The sequence below is a fragment of the Monodelphis domestica genome, chromosome 2, assembly GCF_027887165.1.
Source record: "Monodelphis domestica isolate mMonDom1 chromosome 2, mMonDom1.pri, whole genome shotgun sequence".
In the NCBI taxonomy this organism is placed as follows: Eukaryota; Metazoa; Chordata; class Mammalia; order Didelphimorphia; family Didelphidae; genus Monodelphis; species Monodelphis domestica.
The window spans coordinates 216,127,458-216,150,498 of record NC_077228.1 but is presented as its reverse complement, the minus strand read 5'-3'; the positions used below and the strand labels follow the sequence as shown (position 1 = coordinate 216,150,498).

The 23,041-nt window shown below is 42.2% G+C and overlaps 1 protein-coding gene across 2 annotated transcripts in view; it reads right to left on the bottom strand.

Moving 5' to 3' along the window:
• Window positions 1-23,041, bottom strand: part of SDK2 (sidekick cell adhesion molecule 2) — a 491,418-nt gene that overhangs the window by 63,394 nt on the left and 404,983 nt on the right. Inside the window, exons 28-35 of one of the 2 annotated variants that reach the window (XM_056817207.1) lie at window positions 22,437-22,535; window positions 21,378-21,572; window positions 17,033-17,234; window positions 13,849-13,952; window positions 13,029-13,099; window positions 7,463-7,598; window positions 3,196-3,252; window positions 128-229 (exon numbers count right to left, since the gene is read on the bottom strand). In XM_056817207.1, the coding sequence (XP_056673185.1) occupies window positions 128-229; window positions 3,196-3,252; window positions 7,463-7,598; window positions 13,029-13,099; window positions 13,849-13,952; window positions 17,033-17,234; window positions 21,378-21,572; window positions 22,437-22,535 (966 nt within the window). The remainder of the gene's footprint in view (window positions 1-127; window positions 230-3,195; window positions 3,253-7,462; window positions 7,599-13,028; window positions 13,100-13,848; window positions 13,953-17,032; window positions 17,235-21,377; window positions 21,573-22,436; window positions 22,536-23,041) is intronic. The other variant, XM_056817208.1, reaches the window with a different exon arrangement.

Genomic DNA, 23,041 nt, shown 5'->3' with positions numbered 1-23,041 from the left:
CATAGCTTTTCTGGTTGGCCTTAAAGGCCAGGACTAAAAGCAATCAGGCAGGGAGATGTGTACAGGGGTGGATGCTGGAACAAACACATTGCAGGGGGAGATTTAAGTTCTATCTCACTTTACTTACCTGCCTCTCCCACAAACACTTCCTGGGGTGAACTGGATGGCCCCTCACCCACAGCATTGTAGACACTCATCCGGATCTCATAGCGCTTGTGCTTACTTAGGTCTGGTGGAGGGGAGTGGGAAGAGGACACAGAGAAGTCATTATGAAGGTGAGGATTGGGGGGTGGGTGCTCTGGTCATTTAGAGAATGGGTTTAGCTTGGGTAGAGATGAAAAAGGGGATGGCCTGGAGTTCTAAGCTCTGATGGAGCATGTCAAGGGGTGAAAGCACCAAAGGGGTCCATTTCTGCATCATGCAACTGAGAATAGCCTTCCCCCTTTCTGGACACACATTGAATCTGCATATCTACCTCTCCTATCTTCTCTCTCATTCTATTACAGTGTCTACTCTAAAGGTTCACTTTCTTCTTCTCCAACCACAGAGATGGGCTGGCAAATGTTTAACACATGGCTGGGGAGGAAGTATATACCCAATGTACTTTTAAGTTTAATCCTGCATTATTAATATTTTCTCTATTCTTTTCTTATTTGTGTTTATTCTCTATTTCTTCATTGACAGTCAATGAAATAATAAAACTCTAATAATAACAAAAATGATAAATAATAAGCACTGACAGTATTTGCCAATTTTGAATGTGTAAATAATCACTCTGAAAATTTAACAATCAGCTTTCAAGTCTTCCAGCACACTCCTGCTTATCCATCTCTGTTTTTCCAATTGTGTAATTAGAAAATTTTGTACCCTTGGACTTCATCTTCCAGCATCCCTTTCCCTTCATCCTCATATTTGTGTTTGTTATGTGTGTATATCATTTTGTGGTTCCTCCCTCTCGCTCTCTCTTTTTCCCACAAGCAAGGCTGGGTGAGCTCTCTCTGTTTCTCTAGCCTTTTATTTTCCTTTTTGCTTCAAGGTATTATTAATAAATCTTATTAAATATAATACTTGGAGTATTTTGGATTTTAATTTTTAATCTACACTATCCTACCTAAGGATCCTGCCAAAGGTTTATCTGAAATTTTAGCCAGCTTCAGGGTTCCCCCCCAAGGTTTCTTATTCATTTTTCCTTAATACTCCTATGTACATTGCTGCGTAGCTTTCCTAGATAGAAACTGTGAATTGTTCCTAACTATAAATCTTTTAAAAGAACAATGACAGGGGCAAGCTAGTGGATAGAGAGCCAGATTTGGAGACAAGAGATTTTGGGTTCAAATCTGGCCTCAGATACTTTCTGGCTGTGTGATCCTGAACAAGTCATTTAATCCCCATTGCCTAGTCCTTACCAATCTTCTGACTTAAAACTGATGGCTTAGTATTTATTCTAAGACAGAAAGTAAGGGGTAATAAAAAAAGAACAAGCGACCATAAGCAACAAAAAAGAACAAACAGCAACAATAAACCAAACAGACTGAAAAGGAAGAAGAAACAAAAATGTGTCTGAAACTAGAGCCTACTCCCTCTAATCTTCCTTATCCAGACCCTATGAACTTTGGTCTTCAGAAGAAACACTGTCGTGGCATTAGAAAGCAGAAGGAGGGGCTTAGAGAGGATGTACAGGCAGGGAGAATTTCTGGACCCAGTGTCACGAATGAGATACAGAATGAGCAAATCATAAGACAGAGGTTCTTAACCTGTGGTCCATGGATCCTCAAGGGGTCTGTAGATAGATTTCAGGAGGACAAAAATGGTATCTTATTATTTTCATTAACCTTTAACTCTAAGTTAGCATTTCCTTCAATTATTTAAAAATAATATGCTGAGAAGGGGTCTATTGCTTTGCCCGATGCCTACCAAGCAGGTCCAGGACACAAAGAAACAATAAGAACCCCTGCTCTAAGGAGTCCATCCAAGGCCAAATACACAAGGCTTGAATCAGAGGACATTAGAGAGTCTCCTGCTAAATGCTGTTCTTCAAAATAGCTAAAGGGTTGGCAAGTTCTTTGATCAGTGTGGGTTCATGTGTGATGATCTAGAGTACAGTAGCCAATATTCCCAGCCCCTATCTACCCACTTATGTCCTATCTCACCATGGGATGTTATGTGTGTGTCTATGTTTTTGTATGTGCATGTATTTCAGTTTGTACTTGGTGGGGAGAACTAAAGGAGAATTTTCCTGATGAAACAAACTCCAATCAGGTTTGAAGTTGCTGGTTTTCTGTTTGCTGTATATAATTGTGTGTTGTTTGTTGTGGGTAGTGTGGGGATAGAAATGGGTTGGGAAAGGGTTTGTTAGATGTGTGGCAGAATGGTACAGTATCTCCTTACCTATTTCCATTTCTCTGCGATACAATAATGCTTTAATACTTAGCAACATTCTCCCCTTGTCCCTCAGTAATATGCTGTACCTTTTTTTTTTTTAAACACTTACTGTCTGTATTGGTTCTAAAGCAGAGCAGTGGTAAGGGCTAGGCAATTAGGGTTAAGTGACTTGTTCAGGGTCACATAGCTAGGAAGTATCTGAGGTCACACTTGAAGCCAGGACCTCCTGAATTTGAGTCTGAATTTTTTGTTATTTAGTCATTTTCAGTTGCGTCCAATTCTCCATGTTCTCATTGAAACACCCTCCTCCCCCCAAACCCTTACATTCTGTCTTAGAATTGATACTAAGTATGTTTCAAGGCAGAAGGGCAAGAAGAATTAGGCAATTGGGGTTAAGTGACTTGACCAAGATCACATAGCTAGCAAGTATCTGAGGCCAGATTTGAACCCAGGAATTCCCAGCCTCTATGTCCACTGGGCAATGTGGCCGCCCCTGTGCCTTTGTTTTTATATAGCAGTCATTTCTGAATATTCTGCTTCATTACTCCCATCATGAAATCTCCCTTTCTAGCAGTGAAAAAAAAATCTACCAGACATAGTGATTTCATCTGAATGTCTGTAACATTCTGCACCTATACACCCTCACCTTTTCATCAAAAGAAGGATGTTTCTGCTCTATATTTTCCCCCCAACTCAGGAGGAATCTGAACATTGGACATGTTGGAGGAGAAAATAACAGAAGAGCACCCACAGGGTAGGGATGAGGTGGGGGGTTCAATTTAGACATTAGAATGGAGAAACAAGAAGACTTACTGTCCAGTTCATACTGCGTGAGGCTGGGTCGGCTCAGGTTCCGGACAGCATACATAGCTGTTGGCAGGTGTAGGGAAGCAGGGAGGAGGATCAGAAGGGACAGAGTACATAGAGGTTAGTGCACACACACACACACGCTAAACATTTCACAGAGAGACACCAATGATGTTGACAATAATATGGGGAATAGGAGAAAGACAGCTGCTATTAGGAGCTCAAGAATTCTAGTGGAAGCAAGAAAGGAGCAATGTGATTCTGAATGAGGATCTAGACACTGGGTTAGCAGAATGGGAGGGGGAAGCGAGGATAAAGCTATGATGGGAGCACCTACCATAGGTAGGATCTTGGGCCCCAAAGACATTCAAATAACCCCTTATTTTACAGCTACAGAAATGGAGAGGCTCAGATGATTTGGCTTCTATTGCAATTAAATGAGTATCAGAGCTAAGATTCATAATTACTCTTCTTTCTTTCTTTCTTTCTTTCTTTCTTTCTTTCTTTCTTTCTTTCTTTCTTTCTTTCTTTCTTTCTTTCTTTCTTTCTTTCTTTCTTTCTTTCTTTCTTTCTTTCTTTCTTTCTTCCTTCCTTCCTTCCTTCCTTCCTTCCTTCCTTTCTTTCTTTCTTTCTTTCTTTCTTTCTTTCTTTCTTTCTTTCTTTCTTTCTTTCTTTCTTTCTTTCTTTCTTTCTTTCTTTCTTTCTTTCTTTCTTTCTTTCTTTCTTTCTTTCTTCTTCTTCTTCTTCTTCTTCTTCTTCTTCTTCTTCTTTTTTCTCCTTCTTCTTCTTCTTTCTCCTTCTTCCTCCTCCTTCTTCTTCCTTCTTCTTTCTTCCTCCTCCTTCTTTGTTCTTTAAAACCCCTTACCTTCCATCATGGAATCAATACCATGTGTTGGTTCCATGGTAAGAGAATGGGCTGGACGATGGGAGTTAAGTGACTTCCCCAGGGTCACACAGCTAGGAAATATCTGAGGTCACATTTGAACCTATCTCTAGGCCTGGCTCTCAATCCATTGAGCCAATTAGCTGCTCCCAATAATCAGTTCTGTTGACTTTTAAAACCATGTGGATTCTGCTTCAACCTTTTCTGATGATGTCCCCATACTCTATAGGTAGAAACTCAAGGTCATTATGACCTCCAATGGGCTACTAAAGGCTACTGAGGGGAGGAATTGTTCAGTTACATAGCTGGGGGTGGAGGTAGAAGTGCCAGTTCTAAGAGGTCCAAGATTGCAATTGTCAGGCTATCTTGACATCATATGTTTTTAGAAGCCAAAATTTAAATAACGGCAGAGGCAGGGTTTTGAAAGGAGGGAAATATATATATATATAGTGAGCATTTGCAGTGCATGCATATGATATGACTACTTAAAAATGAGATTTTTTTTTAGCCCGCCTTGTGGAAATAGTTGTATTCATTACTTCCTGGCTATGCCATATATGAATGTTCACAAAATAACCATATGATAATTCCCTTGTACTTGATTCAGTGTTATAAAATCCCTGGTAAATCAGTTTTCTCCAGCGTATGTAGTGAAATCATTGCAATCTTCTTCCAACACAGATGCTTTCCTTGCTTCCTCAGGCAAATAAGCACACGGTGTGGGATTTTGTCAGTGTAGGGAAACTCCCTTCCCCGGGGGCACAGTCCCTCAATGCCTTTAATAGGTAAGTCTTAAGAGAGCTGACTAAGTCACAAACAGGTTAAATGACTTGCCCAACACAACATAGCATCAGAGGCAAGATTTGAACCCAGGCATTTCCACAGCACTGAATGTCCTATACTGGGCTGCCCAACATTATCCTGCATTATATAATAATAGCACTTATTTCATCAGGTTGTGAGGATAAAATTAGATAATGTGTATGTAAAGTGGTCTGTAAATCTTAAAGTACAATATAAATAGGAGCTATTATGATTATTACTAATTATAGAGGTTCTCTTATCTATCTAGCCCTCATATCTAACTCTATCATCTTTTAATTTTTTCTGACTAGTTTTCTTTAATAATCTATTTCTATCTTTCCATGTCTATTATCTATCAATCTGTCTATCTCTCTCTAATTATTTTCCCTAATTATTTTTCTATCTTTGTCTAATTAACTATATCTAAAATCTCTTATTTTTCTATATCTATCTGTGACTATTTTCATTTCTATTATCTATGATTAATTATTTTTCTATATCAATCTAATTATCTATTTTATCTATCATCTCTAATTATCTTTCTATATATCTGTCTATCTAATTATCTACCTCGATTATCTATCTATTGATATCTGTCTAGTTATCTATGTCTACTTATCTTTCTTTGATTATCTCTAATTAGGTATATAATCTTTTATTTTTTTTTTTAAACAAACTCTAACTTTCCATTTTAGGTTCCAAGGCAGAAAAGTAGTAAGGAGGGATAGACAATGGGAGTTCCATGACTTGCCCAAAATCACACAGTAATGAAGTATCTGAGGCAAGCTTTGAACCCGGGACCTCCTATCTCTAAGTCTGGCTCTTAATCCACTGAGCCACCTAGGTGTCCCCTTTAATTATTTTTGTATATCTGTGATTGCCTAACTCCATCTCTCTAATATTTCTGAATAATTTTTGTCAATCTACCTCTATTTTATCTATCACTTCTAGTTATCTTTCTATGTCTGATTATCTCTATTATCTATCTGTATCTCAGTCTAGTATCTATATTTAATTTATCTTTCTTTGATGATCTTTCTCTATCTATATCTTTAATTATTTTTCTATATCTATCTCTTCTATCAATCCCCCAATTCTGCCTGTCTGTCTGTCTGTCTGTCTGTCTGTCTATCTATCTATCTATCTATCCATCCATCCATCCATCCATCCATCCATCCATCCATCTTCTCCTTCCTTTGAGTTCTCCTTTGATTCCTCCTTATGGTAGATGGTATATTTTCAAATGCAGCTAAGCAAACTCTGGCACATTCTACCAAGTCAGAAAAGATCTGAGTTTGAGCCTGTTGGTGGACTATAAGCCTTCCATTTGAGGACTCGAGGCTGCTTGAGTTCAGAGAGGCTCATCATCAGTTTGGATGCAAGGTGATGAATATTCTGGTTACAGAACCTCTAGAAGCTTTTTATGAAGTGGTAGATTAGTTGTGACCTGCCTTGGTGGAGGGGGGCACCCACACCAATGAAACCACACATGTGTTAGCATGTCAATTCCTTGAGAACTGAGGTTGTTTCATTCTTTGCTTTTATATTTCCCATGCCTAGCACAATATATGGTAGGCACTTAAATGCTTGTTGATTGATTGATTCTTTAAACTATTAAATTACAAATGTAGGATTTGTATGTTTATTTAATGCCCCCATTTTACCAGGATCAGGAAGAGAAGTGAAGACTTTTGCAAACAGAGAGAATGATGGCTCAGGCAGGGTGATAAAATTCCCTAAATCATGATATTCTTTTAAGCAAGGGCTTCTTGGGGGGGCAAATAGGTGGCTTAGTGAATAGAGAAGCAGGCCTGGAGATGGGAGGTCAAATCTGGCCTCAGATACTTCCAAGCTGTATGACCCTGGGCAAGTCACTTAACCCCCATTGCCAAGCCTTTACCACTCTTCTGCCTTAGAACCAAAACCAAAACATAGTATTAGTTTTAAGACAGAAGGTAAGGGTTAAAAAAAAGATAGGGCTCCTTTATGCTAGACCAAATCCCCACTAATTTTCTAGGAGTCAATTTTTTTTTTAAACCCTTACCTTCTGTCTTGGAGTCAAGAGAGGTAAGGGCTAGACAATGGGGATCAAGTGACTTGCTCAGGATCACACAGCTGGGAAGTGTCTGCGGCCAGATTTGAACCCCAGACCTCCTGTCTCTAGGCCTGGCTCTCAATCCACTGAGCCACCCAGTTGCTCCCTCTAGGATTCAATTTTTATTTTGGGGGGGGGGAACAGGGGTGTACCTGGGGAGGCTGTTTGTCATCACAAGAACATATAGAAAGCAAGAAGAAAGCTATTCTGGAGCTAATAATGATCATGGAACAGAGGATAAGAGTAGAAGGAGGAAAGAAGGGGCTGAAAGAGCTGTAGGAGAATCGAGAGGAATAAAGTTTCTAGGCTATCAGATAGATGACTTAAGAGCTGGCTCCAGGGGCGGAGAGGGCAATGAAGGGATGAGTCAGAGCTTGAGGACAGGATGCCAGGCACCACTGGAGTCTTGCTAAGGTTGGGGAGGATCGCTTCCCGCCTCTCCTCTCCTTCCCTCCTCTCCTTTCCCCACTTCCCCAAGACTCTGTACTCACAGGTAAGCTCAGCCCACTTGGTACTGGGATTATTGATGTTTCGCATTGTGAAGCCCCGCAAGCCTTCATAGAGTAGCTCTCGGTAGCGGATCCGGAAGCCCAGCAGAATTCCATTGATCTTGTCTTCAGCTGGTGGCTGCAGATGGAGGGGACCAAAGAGGGAGATAGTCTATAATATATGCGTGTGAAGAGCGGCTAGGTGGCACAGTGGACAGAGTGCCAGGTCTGGACTAAAAAAGATTCGCCTTTGTGAGTTCAAATCTGGCCTCAGACACTGGCGAAGTGTGTGATCCTAGACAAGGCACTTAACCCGGTTTATCTCAGTTTCCACATTTGTAAAATGAGCTGGAGAAGAAAACCACTTCAGTATTTTTTACCAAGAAAACATGAAATGAGGCCTTGAGGACTCAGACATGACTGGACTGGAAAACAACTTATCAAAATACTTGTGAAGGAGGAAACAGTTCAAATCGTATACCTGTAAAAGGACCACATGTTGGAGCATCAAGGTGGCTAAGTGGATAGAGCACCAGGCCTGGAGTTTGGAGGTTCTGGGTTCAAATCTGACCACAGATACTTCCTAGCTGTATGACCTTGGGCAAGTCACTAAAGCCCCATTGCCTAGTCCTTGTCACTCTTCTGTCTTAGAAGAGCTTTTTAAAAAATGATCTCATGTGATCTTTCTAAGCACAGGTTTGACCATATCTCTTTCTCCTCCTCCTCTTCCCACAAACTCTGGTGGCTCCCTATTACCCTATTTGGGTCTAAAGACCTTCATAATGTAGCCCCTTCCAATATTTCCACTCTTCTTACGCCTTATTCCCTCCTCCAGGTACCCTACTGTAGTCCTGGGCCTTTTTTGTAATTCCTCCCATGAGGCACTCCATCTCCCAAGTCTGTATTTTCTCTGGCTGTCCCCCATCCTAGCATCCATCCCTTCTCACCTCTGCTGCTTGGCTTCTCCTGCTTCCTTCATGTCTCAGCTAAAATCTGACCTGTGACATGAAGCCTTCCCCTTAATGCTGGTGCCTGCCCTCTGCAATTACCCAGCTTGTCTCCTGTCTGTTGTACAGTCATTTTCGTGTTGTCTCTCCCATCGGAAAGTGGGTTCCTTGGGGCTAGGGATTGTTTTTGTATTTTCCTGGTATTTCTGGTGTGTAGCCTAGTTCCTGGAACATACTAAGTTCTTCTTCTTTCTTAAAAGCCTGTCGGTTCTAAGACAGATGAGCAGTAAGGTCTAGACAATTGGGGTTAAGGGATTTGCCCAGGGTCACAGAGCTAAGAAGTGTCCGAGGCTAGATTTGAACCCAGGACCTCCTGTCTCTAGGTCTGGCTCTCAATCCACTAACTGCCTCCCAAAGTAAGTTCTTAATAAATGCTTATTTAATGACTGTTAGACTTAGCTCACACCTTTCTCTATCCTTTGTTTGTTCTCTCAAGTCTTCTACACCCACTGGGAGTGCTGATAAATATTTAACAACTGAGTGATGGTGGAGAAAGGGATGTATTCATAATACACTTAAAAAAAAAAACCCTTACCTTCTGCCAATATATCAATTCTAAGACAGATGAGTGGTAAGGGCTAGGTAATTAGGGTTAAGGGACTTGCCCACGGTCACACAGCTCTCCTTTCTACTTAAAACAAACAAACAAACAAACCAACCAAAAAACCCTTACCTTCTGTCTTAGAATCAGTGCTGTGTATTGTTTCTAAGAAGAGTGGTAAGGGCTAGGCAATGGTGGTTAAGTGACTTGCTCAAGTCCATACAGCTAGGAAGTGTCTGAGGCCAGATTTGAGCACAAAGATTTCCTATCTCCAGGTGTGACTCTAAATCCACCGAGCCACCCAACAACCTCCTCTAGTATCAGTTCTTGGAAAGGCTAGACAATCACAGTTAAGTGACTTGCCCAGGGCCACACAGGTAGAAAGTGTCTGAGGTAAAACTTGAACCCAGGACTTCTCATCTCTGGGCATGGTGGCTCTCTATCCTTTGTGCCACCTAGCTGCCTCCTCTAGTATCAGTTCTTGCAAAGGCTAACAATCAGGGTTAAGTGAATTACCCAGGGATACATAGCTAGGAAGTATCTGAGGTCAGATTTGAACCCAGGCCTGGCATTCTATGCTATGCTATCTAGGTGCCTCTTCAACAAACATTTCTTAAGTACCCACTGTGTGCTAAGCACTAGTTAAGGACTGGGGGTTACCAAGGAAGGCAGAGAGCAAACAGCCTCTGCTCTCCAGAAGCTCACGTACTAATGATGGAGACAACATGCAAGAAACTAGTTACATACAAGGAACAACAGTGGATAGAGCACCGGGTCTGGAGTCAGGAGGTCCTGGGTTCAAATCTGACCACAGACACTTTCTACTGTGTGACCCTGGGCAAGTCACTTAACCTCGATTGCCCAGCTCTTGCCACTCTTCTGTTTTAAAATTGATACTAAAACAGAAGATAAAGGTTGAGAGAGAGAGAGAGAGAGAGAGAGAGAGAGAGAGAGAGAGAGAGAGAGAGAGAGAGGGAGAGAGGGAGGGAGGGAGGGAGGGAGAGGGGAAATGTGAAGGGAGGCAATCTTAATGGGAAGGCTATAGCAGCTGGGAAAGTGGGATAGGGCAGGAACCAGGAAGCGCCTCCTATAGCAAATGAGATTTGAGCTGAGTCTTAGGAAAGCCTGGGAAGGCGATAAATGGTAAAACACTGTATAAATCTGAACTATGGTATATAGGTCCCTGCTGTTCCAATGTTTTAACAGTGGATTTATCTGAGCTATGAAAATAAAAATAACACAATTTAAAAAAGACAAGCCGACAAGCATTTATTAAGTGCGTCCTCTGAGCCAGGCACTGGGCTTAAACAAATACTCTTGTGGTGTTTATGATAGAGGTAGGACTTATGATGTTTGTGATAGCCTCAGAGCCACACAGACCTGGCTTTGAGTCTTGCCTCTGCTACTCAGCCTTTAATAAATATTTATGGAACAATATAAAACTAATTTATATGACAATTATAGAACATGCGTCATATAGGTATAATTATATGTCTAGATAGTGCTTTAAAGTCTGAAAGCACTTGTTTTGTCCTCATAACAACCCTGAGAGGTAGGTGATATCATCTCCATTTTAGAAATGAGGAAACCGAGGCAGGCAGAGGTTTAGTGACTTGTCCAGGTTCACATAGCTAGTAAATATCTGAGGCAGAATTTGAATTCGGATCTTTCTGATGCCAAGTCTAGCACTCTTTCCACAGCACCATGTAGAGAGTGAGTCTCAGAGTTGAAGAGAAGGTACTGACCTGCATTGGGAAAGGAAGTTTGCTCATTTCAGAGATCCCCCATATCAAAGAAATCATAGGACCAGTCCCTGTTTCTTCATATCTATTACCTCTTCATCCTAAGATCCCTATGAGGGGCGTGTGTATGCATGTGTGTGTGATCAGGTTTTCCCATTTAACAAAGGGAGAAACTGAGACTCAGAGAAAGACACAGCAAGTTAGTAAATGGACTCAGAAACTCAAAACTATAAAACCTTTTGTCAATTCCAAGTATCAATTCTAAGGCAGAAGAGCAGTAAGGGCCAGGCAATTGGGGTTAAGTGACTTGACCAGGGTCACACAGCTAGGAAGTATCTGAGGCCACATTTGAACCCTGGACTTCCTGACTCGAAGCCTGGTACTGTTACCTACTGTGCTACTTAGCTGTTCCAAATCCAATACTTTGTACTAAATATTGTTGCCTTTCTTTTTTACCCTTGGCACCATCTTCCCTCATAGCTGTTGAACCTTCATTCTAAACTTTCCTTGGCTCTGGCAGAGGGTCCCCTGAATCTTCCAGAGCTGATGGACATGCACACACACACACATACCACATACACACTTTCTTTCTCTCTCTCTCTCTCTCTCTCTCTCTCTCTCTCTCTCTCTCTCTCTCTCTCTCTCTCTCTCTCTCTCTCTCTCTTTTTCCTCTTTTTCTCCACTTATAGTCCCAATCCATAGGAATTTTATATGTATCTTAGAGGCATCAGGGAGGTCCTTTTTAAAAAAATGATACCAACTTTATGAATTCTGTTGAAATGGCTCTTGCCTTAAATAGCCCTTTAATTGCCTCTTAGCCTGCCGGTGGGGGCTTCATGCTCTTTGCTATCCTATAGTGCTGAGTAGAGGAAGGACTAAGGGCAAAGGAGGCAGGTTGCCCTCCAGGGGTGGGGGTTATTCCCTTAGCCTGCTATCCCAGCTTTGGGGAGCGTTGTTCCTCTGACTGATGTCCTAAAGGAGATAGCATCTAATCTACATTTTATGACTCTAAAAAATGTTTTATTAGTGTTCATTGTTGTTCAGTCAGGGTTTCCTTGGCAAAAACACTAGAGTGGTCTGCCAGTTTTCTTCTTCAGCTCATTTTACAGATGAGAAAATGGAGGCAAAAACAGTTAAGTGGCTTGCTCAAGGTCACACTGCTAGATTTGAACTCAGGAAGAGTCTATCCACTGCAGCACCTAGCCAAAAGATTCATGACATTTTCAAGTCATTTGAGAGCCAAGAGTCCTTTGAACAAAAATGCCCTCTCTCCTCCAGCACTGCCTCCAGAAGTCCCTTTGAGAATAAGTGCTCTCAATTGTTCTACATATTCCTGGTGTTTAGCACAGTTCTTGCCACACAGTGAGTAAATATTTTTTCATTCATTTATTGACCAGGCTCCCAACAGCAGAGGAGCTGGGCAGAGTAAGCCTGGGGTCCTCCTTGGACACTCTTCTCAGTAGAGATTGGATAGGAGGAGAGGGCAAGGGAGGGGGCTCAAAAGGCACTGGCAGGAACCTAGCATTCTTCTTAGGTATAGTGGCATAACAAGCTTATAGGTGATGGTAGTGGCAAGGTATGGGGAGACGGTAACTCTCTGTATCTGGGGAAACATCAGTGAGTGTGTGACTTGGCAGAAAATTGAAGAGAGGGGCAGGAACTGCTGATTTCCCTGGAGGGAAAGAACCTAAAAAAGATTTCAAGCACAAAGCTAGGAAGCAAGATTTGTATAAAATAAGGGACAGATGGCTCAGTGGACTGAGAACCACGCTTAGAGATGGGAAATCCTGGGTTCAAATCTAGCCTCAGGTACTTCCTAGCTGTGTGACCTTGAGCAAGTCACTTCACCTCCATTGCCCAGCCCTTACCACTCTTCTGCCTTGGAACCAATACATAGTTCTAAGTTCTAAGACAGAAGGTAAGGGTTAAAAAAAAAAAAAAGAAAATAAAGGGAACATGTATTTCTAGGCTTTATTGTTGGGAATCTCTTCACTTACTGATGGGATGTGTATGTGAAGACTTTGATGGTTCCTTTCCTATATCCTTAATGCAATTCTTGTAGTATGTGTGCTTTGGGAAAAACTACTCCCTCTCCCCATTTATGGTTAATCTACCTCCTTGGTGCCTTAACTTTTTCTACCTAAAGAGATATCATGTCCATTTCTTAAGTCTTCTCTAAGGCTTATGTCTCAGCATAGAGCATATCCCCATCCCTTTAGGATGCCCATTTCACCCCCTCCCCCTCCCCACTGCCTGCCAATCTCCCAGGCCTTCCATACCTGCCACGAGATCAGAACTGAAGTGGTGGTGTGAGGAGTGACAGAGAGGATGGTGGGAGCTTCTTCTGGGGCTGGGAAGAGAGGAGAAATGGTGACATTCAGGAGCTGAGAGCCTCCTCTCAAGCACTGAGCTGAGCTCTGGGATTTTATGATGTAAGTAACCCTTTGGGAACCCTTTGAGCTCCACAGTGCTGGGGCTAGAGAATTATCCCCTAGCTGGGGGAGAATGAAGCCAACTTGACTTCTTCAGAGAGGGAGAGAGGGATCACCTGGGGACCACAAGGGAGGGACCAAAGACAGTGGACAATGGGTTCAGGGGCTTTAATGCAGCCCCAACCCCAATGGGTTTAGATATTTCTGACTCCCTTGTCTCATTCTTTAGGTTCAGGGCAGTTTCTGAGATGATGCTCTAAGCACAACCACATTCAGAAGTCATTGCTTGGATTGCTTTTGGTTCCTTGCTCTGGGTTTGATTAGGTTGTGAGAAAAGAGCAAATCCTTGAACCAGAGACTAGAGCCGTGTCCATACAGGCTTAGAGCTACCACTTAACATCATTTAAGCTGGTAACCTTGAGTCTTTGTTCCCCCAAGCTTGCTAAGACATCAAGACTGGCTACTTTCCACAAAGTCCAGGCTAGGTAATTCTCAAGGTGAATGCTCTGGAACTCCAACCAGAGGTTATCCAACAACATCTCCCACCTTAGGGGCTGAGAGAGATGACTGCTACCCAGCAGCCACTGCCCTCTTGTAGCTCTGGGAAGCAACCTGTGTCTTAAGTTAAGGCTGCATCGTAGGTTAGGGAGGAGAAAGGGTCACTGACCAGCCTGGAGCGTGGTGAGGGATTCTGATTCTTCGCTGTACTCGCTGTCCCCGATGTCATTGGTCGATTTGACTCGGAATTTGTAGGAAGTAAAGGGCTTGAGCCTGAAAGAAAGAGTTAATTTGATTACTCGGAGAGACTTAACTGTTATCAACAGTGCAAGGAACCAAGACAACCCCAAGAGGATCATGATGAATAAGGCTATCCACTGCCATAGAAGATGAAGTCTGAATGCAGAAGGAAGCCTGCTATTCTTCACTTTATCTCCTTTATGATTTTTTTCTTAAACATACAATATGTCTTCATTTATAAAAGGATGAATATGGAAATAGATATTGGACGATAGCACATGAAAAACATATCATATTGCTTGCCACCTTTTGGGGAAAGGGAGGGAGAGAATCTGGATCACAGAATATCAAAAAGCAAATGTTAAAATTAGTTTCTAAGGGGAAGCTAGGTATTACATTAGATGAGCACCAGGCCTGAAGTTGGGAGGACCTGAGTTCAAATCTGGTCTCAGACATGTCTTAGCTATGTGACCCTGGGCAAGTCATTTAACTCCAATTGCCTAGCACTTACTACTCTTTTGTCTTAGGACTAATACTTAGAGTGGATTCTAAGACAGAAAGATTTTTTGAAAATTGTTTCTGAATGCAACTGAGAAAAATACATTCAAAAGCAGATAATTTGATTAAATGAATGAATAATTGCTCAGGTTCACAAGACCTTTCTGTCCTAAGCCTCTGACCTTATTGTTATCATTTGCCCATCCTTTGCTGGTAAAGAAGTGACATGGGTATTCTCAATCCCAAATTACAAATGGGAAAACTAAGTCCTGGAAAGGTTAATTGATTTGGTCAGCGTCCAATGCTATAAGTAGAGGTAGGCAAGATAGGCAGTTACCTAATGTGCCATACATAATGGTATATATATAACAAGGCCACTTAAAAAACAAACCCTTACCTTCTGTCTTCAAATCAATATGAAGCAATGGTTCCAAGGCAGAAGAGTGATAAGAACTAGTCAATTGGAGTTGTTTCTTACCCAGGCTCTTGTAGCTAGGAAGTATCTCAGGCTAGATTTGAACCCAGGACCTGCTGTTTACAGGTCTGGTCCCCTATCCATTGAGCCACCTGGCTGCACCACAAGGTCATTTAGAAGCATTACATTTATAAATTCATAAAGAATCACTGGATCATAGATTTAAAGCTGGAAGGAATCTACCTTAGAGGCCATTGAGTTCAACTCCCTCATTTTATAGATGAAAAAACTGAGGCACAGAAAGTTTTAGTGACTTGCCAAGGATCACACAGCTAATTAAGTGTCGGAGGTGGAGTTTGAATGAAGAATCTTCTTGCCTCCACACCTAGGAATCTATCCATTGCACCACAAGCTATATTCATTCATTTAAAAAGAAAAGTTTCACTCATACCTTAAAGAAACCCAGAGCCAGGAACCCAAAGCAATTCAAGCAATGGCTCCTGAATAGGGATGTGCTTAGAGAGTGATATCTGTCTAGAATGCTGAGCTTTTAGCTTTACACCCATCAGACCTGGCTATAACTTGCCCCTTTCCCTAATGAGTTCTCACTTGTAACAATGAAAAACAGTTAAGCAAAAACCAACTGACACAGTGACTTTGTCTTGTCGTGTATGTAACATTCCACACTCTTGGTCTCCCAATCCCACGGAAAGGAGGGAGACGCTTCCTCATCTCTTTTTGACAGTCTAGGTTGTTCATTATAATTATTCACGTTTGAATGCACAAATGTTTCATTGCAGAAAATGGTGTTCTCCATAGAATTCCAGTGGTAAGTGAAATGCGTAGCACAGCAAAGGCTTAAAGTCTCCTTTGGACAGTAACATTCAGAGACCAAACTTTTGAAATGCATTGAGGGGTGACGGGCGGGAGGTATAAGTTTCACACCTGCCCTATTAAGTCTAAATACATTATTTCATCTCTGCTAGCAAGAAATAGCAAATGATGAGAGAGATAAATTAAGACCAGAGACCACTGCCCCAAATTTCCACATCAGGGCTTTCTCAGTTCATGGTAGCTTAATTTTCTAGATTTCTTAAAGATTTAGCTGTGAGGGGCAGCTCTGTGGTTCAGTGAATGGAGAGTCAGGTCTGGAAATGGGAGGTCCTGGGTTCAGATCTGACCTGAGACATTTCCTAACTGTGTGACCCTGGTCAAGTCATTTAACCCCAGTTGCTAGCCCTTACCACTCTTTGCCTGGGAGCCAATACATAGTATTGATTCTAAGACAGAATGTAAGGGTTTAAAAAAAGACCTAGCTGTGAGCAGGAAGCTGTTGAGAACGCATTTATTCATTTCAATCTGCAAGTACTGTTTTCAGTGTGTGTGTGTGTGTGTGTGTGTGTGTGTGTGTGTGTGTGTGTGTGAGAGAGAGAGAGAGAGAGAGAGAGAGAGAGAGAACTTGCTTACTTTTTCTCTTCTGTCTCTGTCCATCTCTGTCTCTCTCACTTTCATTTTAGTACTAAGGACAGTTTAGTCAATTTATTGAGATCTGAACTAGCTCTTTCCCAAATATTGCCATCCCCTCTACATTCAAGAGATTTGAAAGGAGTCAAATATCTAAAGAGTTAAAGTATAGTAGTACATTGCTCCAAGCTTCAATTTCTTTCTTTTTAATTTTTTAAAAAAGAGTGGCTGGAATTCTTGCTCATGTAAAGTAAAGAATAAAAATACAATCTACTGAAAATTAAATTACATTAAAGCTAGCAATCTGGAGTGTGGCTCAGTTTCCCTGTTAAAGATGAGGAGAAAAATGCTGTGGTTGCAAAGAATAGTTAATGAAAGACTGCAAAGCACCCCACTGATACTGTACTCTGGGCTCCAGAAATGTACAATAAAGAAGAAATTCTAATAAGGCACCATGGGGAAGCTGGGCTGGAGCCAGGCAGGGAGAAGAAGCTGGTTAGAATGGAGGGGGGGGGGGCTCAGGAGGATGAAGCCCCCTTTACAAGAACATTGGAAGCCACTGATGGGACTAGAAGGTTGGGTTTTGGAGAATGGGGGTGAGGGGAGTTTCAGGCTGGAGTAGTTTAGTGAAGCTCTTTCTGGGAAACAAATGAAATGTAAACAAGTACCTTGCAAGGGCAGAGCCAACCCCCCAGAACTGAAGCAGGATCCCAGGGATAGGGTTGGGGAGTCTCACCTGTCCACAACAAATGAGGTGGCATTGTGGGTCACGGAAGAGGAGTGCAGGGCCCATTTGCCACTGGGGAGTTCCCGGGTCTGGATGGTGTAGTAGCGGACTGGGGAGAGGCCATCACTACCTGGCTCCCAGGACAGCAGTACACTCCGTGCCTTCACATTCTCCTGATTTATTACAGGCTTGCTAGGAGGCTGTGGGCGATCTGTAAGAGGGGAGATGGGAGGAAGGTCAAGTTTATCATTGAATAACCCTAGACAGTAGTAGGGTTTGGGCCTGAGGGGGCACCCTTCAGGGCAGAGAAAGGACGGCAATAGCCAAGTTGATGAATGGTGCTTTCTGGATTGGTGTCCTGACAGGGGCAATCAATGACTGTGCACGTGTTCATTTACTTATTTTTTAAAACCCTTACCTTCTGTCTCAGAATCAATACTAAGTATGGGCTCCAAGGCAGAAGAGTGGAAAGAGCTAGGCAATGGGGGTGAAGTGACTTAAGAAGGAAGTGTCTGAGGACGTATCTGACCCCAGGACCTCCCAACTCTAGGTCTGGCTCTCCATCCACTGAGTCACCCAGCTGTTTCAATCAATGTGCATTTATTAATGACTCCTATGTGGCAAGCCCACATTGAAATTGCCCCTTCTTCAAGGAGTTTACCTTCTCATGGAGAGACAAAAATGCACATATATATAGGTTTCTGCAAAACACAAATAAAATAAATGCAAGGTGATACTGTGTGCATATGTGGGGAAGGCTGATAGGTAGGGCGACCAGGAAGAGCTTCATGTAGAAATGGAGATGGAGTTGAGTATTGAATGAAACCAGAGATCCTAAGAGATGCATTCTAGGCATGTTGGACTGCCAGTGCAAAGGAACAGAAATGGGAGGTACACAGTGTTGTGGGAGGAACAGCAAAAAGACCTATTTGGCTAGACTGTAGAGTGTATAGAGAGGAATAATTTACAGGAAAGGTAGTTTGGGATCAGGTTGTGAAGGGTTTTCAACAGCCAAACACAGGGATTTATACTTGATCCTAGAGGCAACAGGGAGCCATGGGAGTTTATTCAGTAAGGGAGTGTGACAGGTCAGATTTTAGGAAAACTCCTTTGTGTCTGTGTGGAGGATGGATTGGAATGGGGAGAGATAAGGCAGAGAGACCAATCAATAGGATGCTACTAAAATGGGCAGCAGCCATGTGGCACAATGCTGGGCCTGGAGTCAGAAAGAGGAATCTTCCTGAGTTCAAGGCTGGTCTCAGATACCAACTGTGTGACCCTGGATAAGTCAGTTAACCCTGCTTGCCTCAGTTTCTTCATTTGTCAAATGAGCTGGAGAAGGAAATGGCAAACTACTCCAGGATCTTTGACAAGAAAACTCCTGAGGTCATCAAGAGTCAGACATGACTAAACCTGACAACAACAAAATAGTCCAGATGAGAGATGACAAGGGTCTGTACCAAGGGGCTGTCTCTGTAAATGGAGAGAAGGGGACAAATTCCAGAGAAGTTGGTAGAGGCAGAAATTACAATATTTCTTTCAGGTAATTAATGCAGGATAAGCAAGAGTAAGGAGCCTCCAGATATGACCTGGGTGCCTGGAAGGATGGAAGTGCCCTCAACAGAAACTGGAAAGTTTAGAAGAGGGATGGGTTTTTGGAGAAAAAGAATGAGTTCCATTTTGGATTTTGAATTTGACATGTCTCTGGGACATTGATTTTGAAGCTGTCTAATAGGCAGTTAATTGGTGATGCAGACTTGCAGATTAGAAAAGTTAGGGCTAAACATACAAATCTGGGAAATCATTTATATAGAGATGATGATTAAACTCATGGGAGCTGATGAGACCTAAACTGATAAGTGAGAAAGGGGCAGGATAGAGCCTCAGGCTTACACCCATAACTAGAGGACACAACACGGATGGAGGTCCAGCAAAGGAGGCTAAGAAGGAGTAGTCAGAGAGGTGTGAGTGTGATGAAAACCCAGAGAAGAGAGTCTCCAAGAGGAGAAGGGTCACCAACAGTGTCGAATGCCAAGGAAAGAGAGGACCAGTAGGGTGAGGGCAAAGAAAAGACCATTAGTTTTGTCAGTTAAAAGAGGATTAGTAACTTTATTATATAGAGTAGCTTCAAAGAGACAATGGTAAGCAGAGCTCCAGAATTCATATGGATGCATTATCTGAGCTATTCTGAAGTCCTGGACAAGATTCTGTGGGAGAGAAGTGGTAAACTCCCTAGAGAAAATTCAGAAATTGTTCCATTGTGATGATTATCTGGAATGGGATACCTGTGGGAAGGAAGGGAGGTAATACATTGAATCTACAATAGGAGCCTCAACTTTCTCTCTTCTCATTCTCTACTTAACCCCTTGCAATCTGGTTTCCGACCTCAATATTCCGACTGTTCTTTCCAAAGTCAGCAATGATCTTTTAATTGCCAAATTCAATGGCCTTTTCTCAATCTTCGTTCTTCTTGACTTCTCTGCAGCCTTTGACATTGGCGATGACCCTCTCCTCTTGGATATTTTCTTCTCCCTAGCTTTTGGGACAGTTTTTGGCTGTTTCTTCTCCTACCTACCTGTCTACTCCTCAGTTTCCTTTGCTGGCTCTTTGTCCAGATCACACCTTCTAACTGGGTTGTGTTCCCTGGGGTTCTGCCCTGGGTCCTCTTCTCTTTTCCCTCTTTACTACTTCACTTGGTGATCTCATCAGCTCCCACAGATTTAATTATCAACATATGCTTCAGATTCTCAAGTCTGCTTCTCCTGTCCTAACCTCTCTGCTGAGCTCCAATCTTGCATCTCCAACTGCTTTTCTGTCACCTTGAACTAGCTGTTTAGTAAACATCTTAAATTCAATGTGTCTAAAACGGAATTCATTATCTTTTTTTCTAATTCCCTTTTCCTCCAGCCCTGGGCAAGTAGTGGGCAATATCATCCTCCCAGTCCTTCTGGTTTGCAACCTAGGTGTCATCCTGGATTCCACCACATATCCAAACCATTGCCAAAGCCTGTTGATTTCACCTTTGTGACATCTCTCAAATACATCCCTTTCTCTCTTCTGACATTGCTGCCACTCTACTATAGGCCCTCATCACCTTACTGTTGCAAGAAACTGCTGAGGGGTCTACGTGCTTTAAGTCTTTCTGTACTTCAGTCCATTCTCCAGTCAGCTATCAAAATGATTTTCTTTCTTTCTTTCTTTCTTTCTTTCTTTCTTTCTTTCTTTCTTTCTTTCTTTCTTTCTTTCTTTCTTTCTTTCTTTCTTTCTTTCTTTCTTTCTTTCTTTCTTTCTTTCTTTCTTTCTTTCTTTCTTTCTTTCTTTCTTTCTTTCTTTCTTTCTTTCTTTCTTTCTTTCTTTCTTTCTTTCTTTCTTTCTTTCTTTCTTTCTTTCTTTCTTTCTTTCTCCTTACCTTCCATCTTGGAATCAATACTGTGTATTAGCTCCAAGGCAGAAGAGTGGTAAGGGCTAGGCAAATGGGGGTTAAGTGACTTGCCCAGGGTCACACAGCTGGGAAGTGTCTGAGGCCAGATTTGAACCTAGGACCTCCCATCTCTAGGACTGGCTCTCAATCCACTGAGTTACCCAGCTGCCCCCTAAAATGATTTTCTTAAAAGCAGAGGTTCAAATATGTAATTTCTGCCCAGTCTATTTCTGACTCAATGAACTCCAGTGGCTCCCTATAATGTCCAAAATTGAATATGAAATTCTCTGGCATTCAATGTCCTTTATAACCTACCCCCTTCCCACATTTCTGGTCTTTCATACCTTACTACCCCCATGTACTTTTCCATCTAATGATATTAGACTCCTTGATATTCCATGAATAGCATAAACAATGTTCCACAAACATCTATCTTTGGGCTCTGGGCATTTTCTCTGGTTGTCCCCCATGCCTGGAATGCTATCCCTTTTCATCTGTACCCTTCTCATCTGCTTTCTTTGTTTCCTTTATGTTCCAACTAAAATCCTGTCTAATATGGTAAGTACTTCCCAAACTTCTTAATTCTAGGGCCTTCCTTCTCTTAATTATTTCCTATTTATCTTGTATATATCTTGTTTGTACATATTTGTTTTCTTGTTGTCTCCCCCTTTAGGTCATAAGCTCCTTGGGAGCGGGGATTATCTTTTGCCTCTTTTTGTATTCCCAGCACTTAGCCAGAGGCCCTGGCACACAGTAGGTGCTTACTTAATAAATGTTTATTGATGATTGACCATTGACTAGATTCTTTAATAGAGTTCCTGAGGTTATCCTTATTCCACCCAAGGAAAAGATCCACAGGGTTGGGAATCCCAATTCTCCTCATTCTCTCCCTACATCATCTCAACTTTTCCCAGCCCTCCCAGGGGTAGTTACCTCTTTTCTCTGTAGTCACCACAAGTGCTTCCGCTGCCTCCCCCCAGCCCTTACGGGTCTGGGCCATGATTCGGAATAGGTAGATAGATTCAGGCTTAAGACCAGTGGCAGTATATTGGCGGGCACTGGGGGTTAGCACCTCCACTGAGGCAGTGTTGGCGGTAGTAGTGTTGAGTCTGTGGGTAATCTGGTAAGCTGTGGAGAAGCAGGATAACACTGGAAAGCAGGATAGACTCTTTCCCCATCACCCTTCAGTTCATCCAACCCTTTCCTGCCAGACTCTATAGGCAGAGAGGACCCCATTTTACATCTTCTAATAGGACTCTTTCTGTTTACCAATTTACTCACAAAGTACATTTTAAGTGATTGTTTTTTGAATGAGTGACACGGGGTCAGGAGAGGAATGACTTGGCATTTGTGATCAGGAATCAGCAAGAAGGTAATTAACTGCTAAAAAATGCCAACTCCTGGGACCAGGCACTAGGGGGCATTGAATGCAAAGCAGACATAGCTCATGCTTCCAGTTTTAATGATATCACTGACATGCTATAGAAAATGTGTGTGTAAATATTTATGAGAAATACAAATATATATTTATGTATGCTTATATTTCAGACTAGTACGGCAATTTCCAGAAGGAGGAAATCCTTCTGCCAATGCAGATAGACATTTCTGCAATTTACAGTCCTAGAGATTTACCTAAGAGGTAGCATGGGATAGAGATGATTAGAGAGCTTGCCTTAGCTCATACAGTTACAAAGAGTCTAGGAATTCCATACAATGCTAAAATCACAAGTCCAGCAACACACACACACACACACACACACACACACACACACACACTCACTCTTACATACACACACACACTCTCTCACACTCACTCTCTTTCTCTCCCCCCTTCTTCCTCCCTCTCTCTTTCCCTCTCTCTTCCTCCCTTTCTCTCTTTCTCCCCTCTCTGTCTTTCTCTCTGTCTGTCTGTCTGTCTCTCTCTTTTTCTCACACACACACAGAAGAGAATAACACTCTCATATTTCCAGAAGGGAGAGGGTTGAGGCTTACCTAATATGATACCATTAGGAGCAGCTGGAGGCTGCCAAATCAGCCGGACTGATGTGGGTCTCACCTCTGGGAAAAGAATGCCCATGGGAGGTCCTGGGACTAGAAACAGAAAGGCCATAATGAGATCCGTCACGCAGCTCTGAGTTTTAGTCTATCTCCAGGTACATGGAGTTAGTTAATGGGGGTAGGAGGAAGTGGGAAAGGGGTACAGGCAGGGGTAATAGAGACTGGAGTCTGGGGACTCTTGGACTGTAAAGGGGCCAGTCAACACAATCTAATAGGGATTTTTGCTACAGTACTGGGTAGTACTGTTAAAAAAAAAAGCATAGGAGGACCAGAAGTACAGAAGGAAAGAGAAACTACTGAAAACAGTTTTTCCTTTTTCTTCCTTCGTCCCTTGCCCTTTGTTGATGCTTGATCCCGGAGATTTCCCCCAGCATGAAGTGCAAATAAAATTGGATAGGAAATTGGTGTTCAAATTGGCAAGTTGTCCTAGAGTGGGCAGGAAATCAAAGCAGAAACTGAGAAATTCTCCAATTGCTGCCCCTTTGTTGTTACTGTTCAATTGTGTCCAACTCTTCATGGGTTTTTCTTGGCAAAGATAC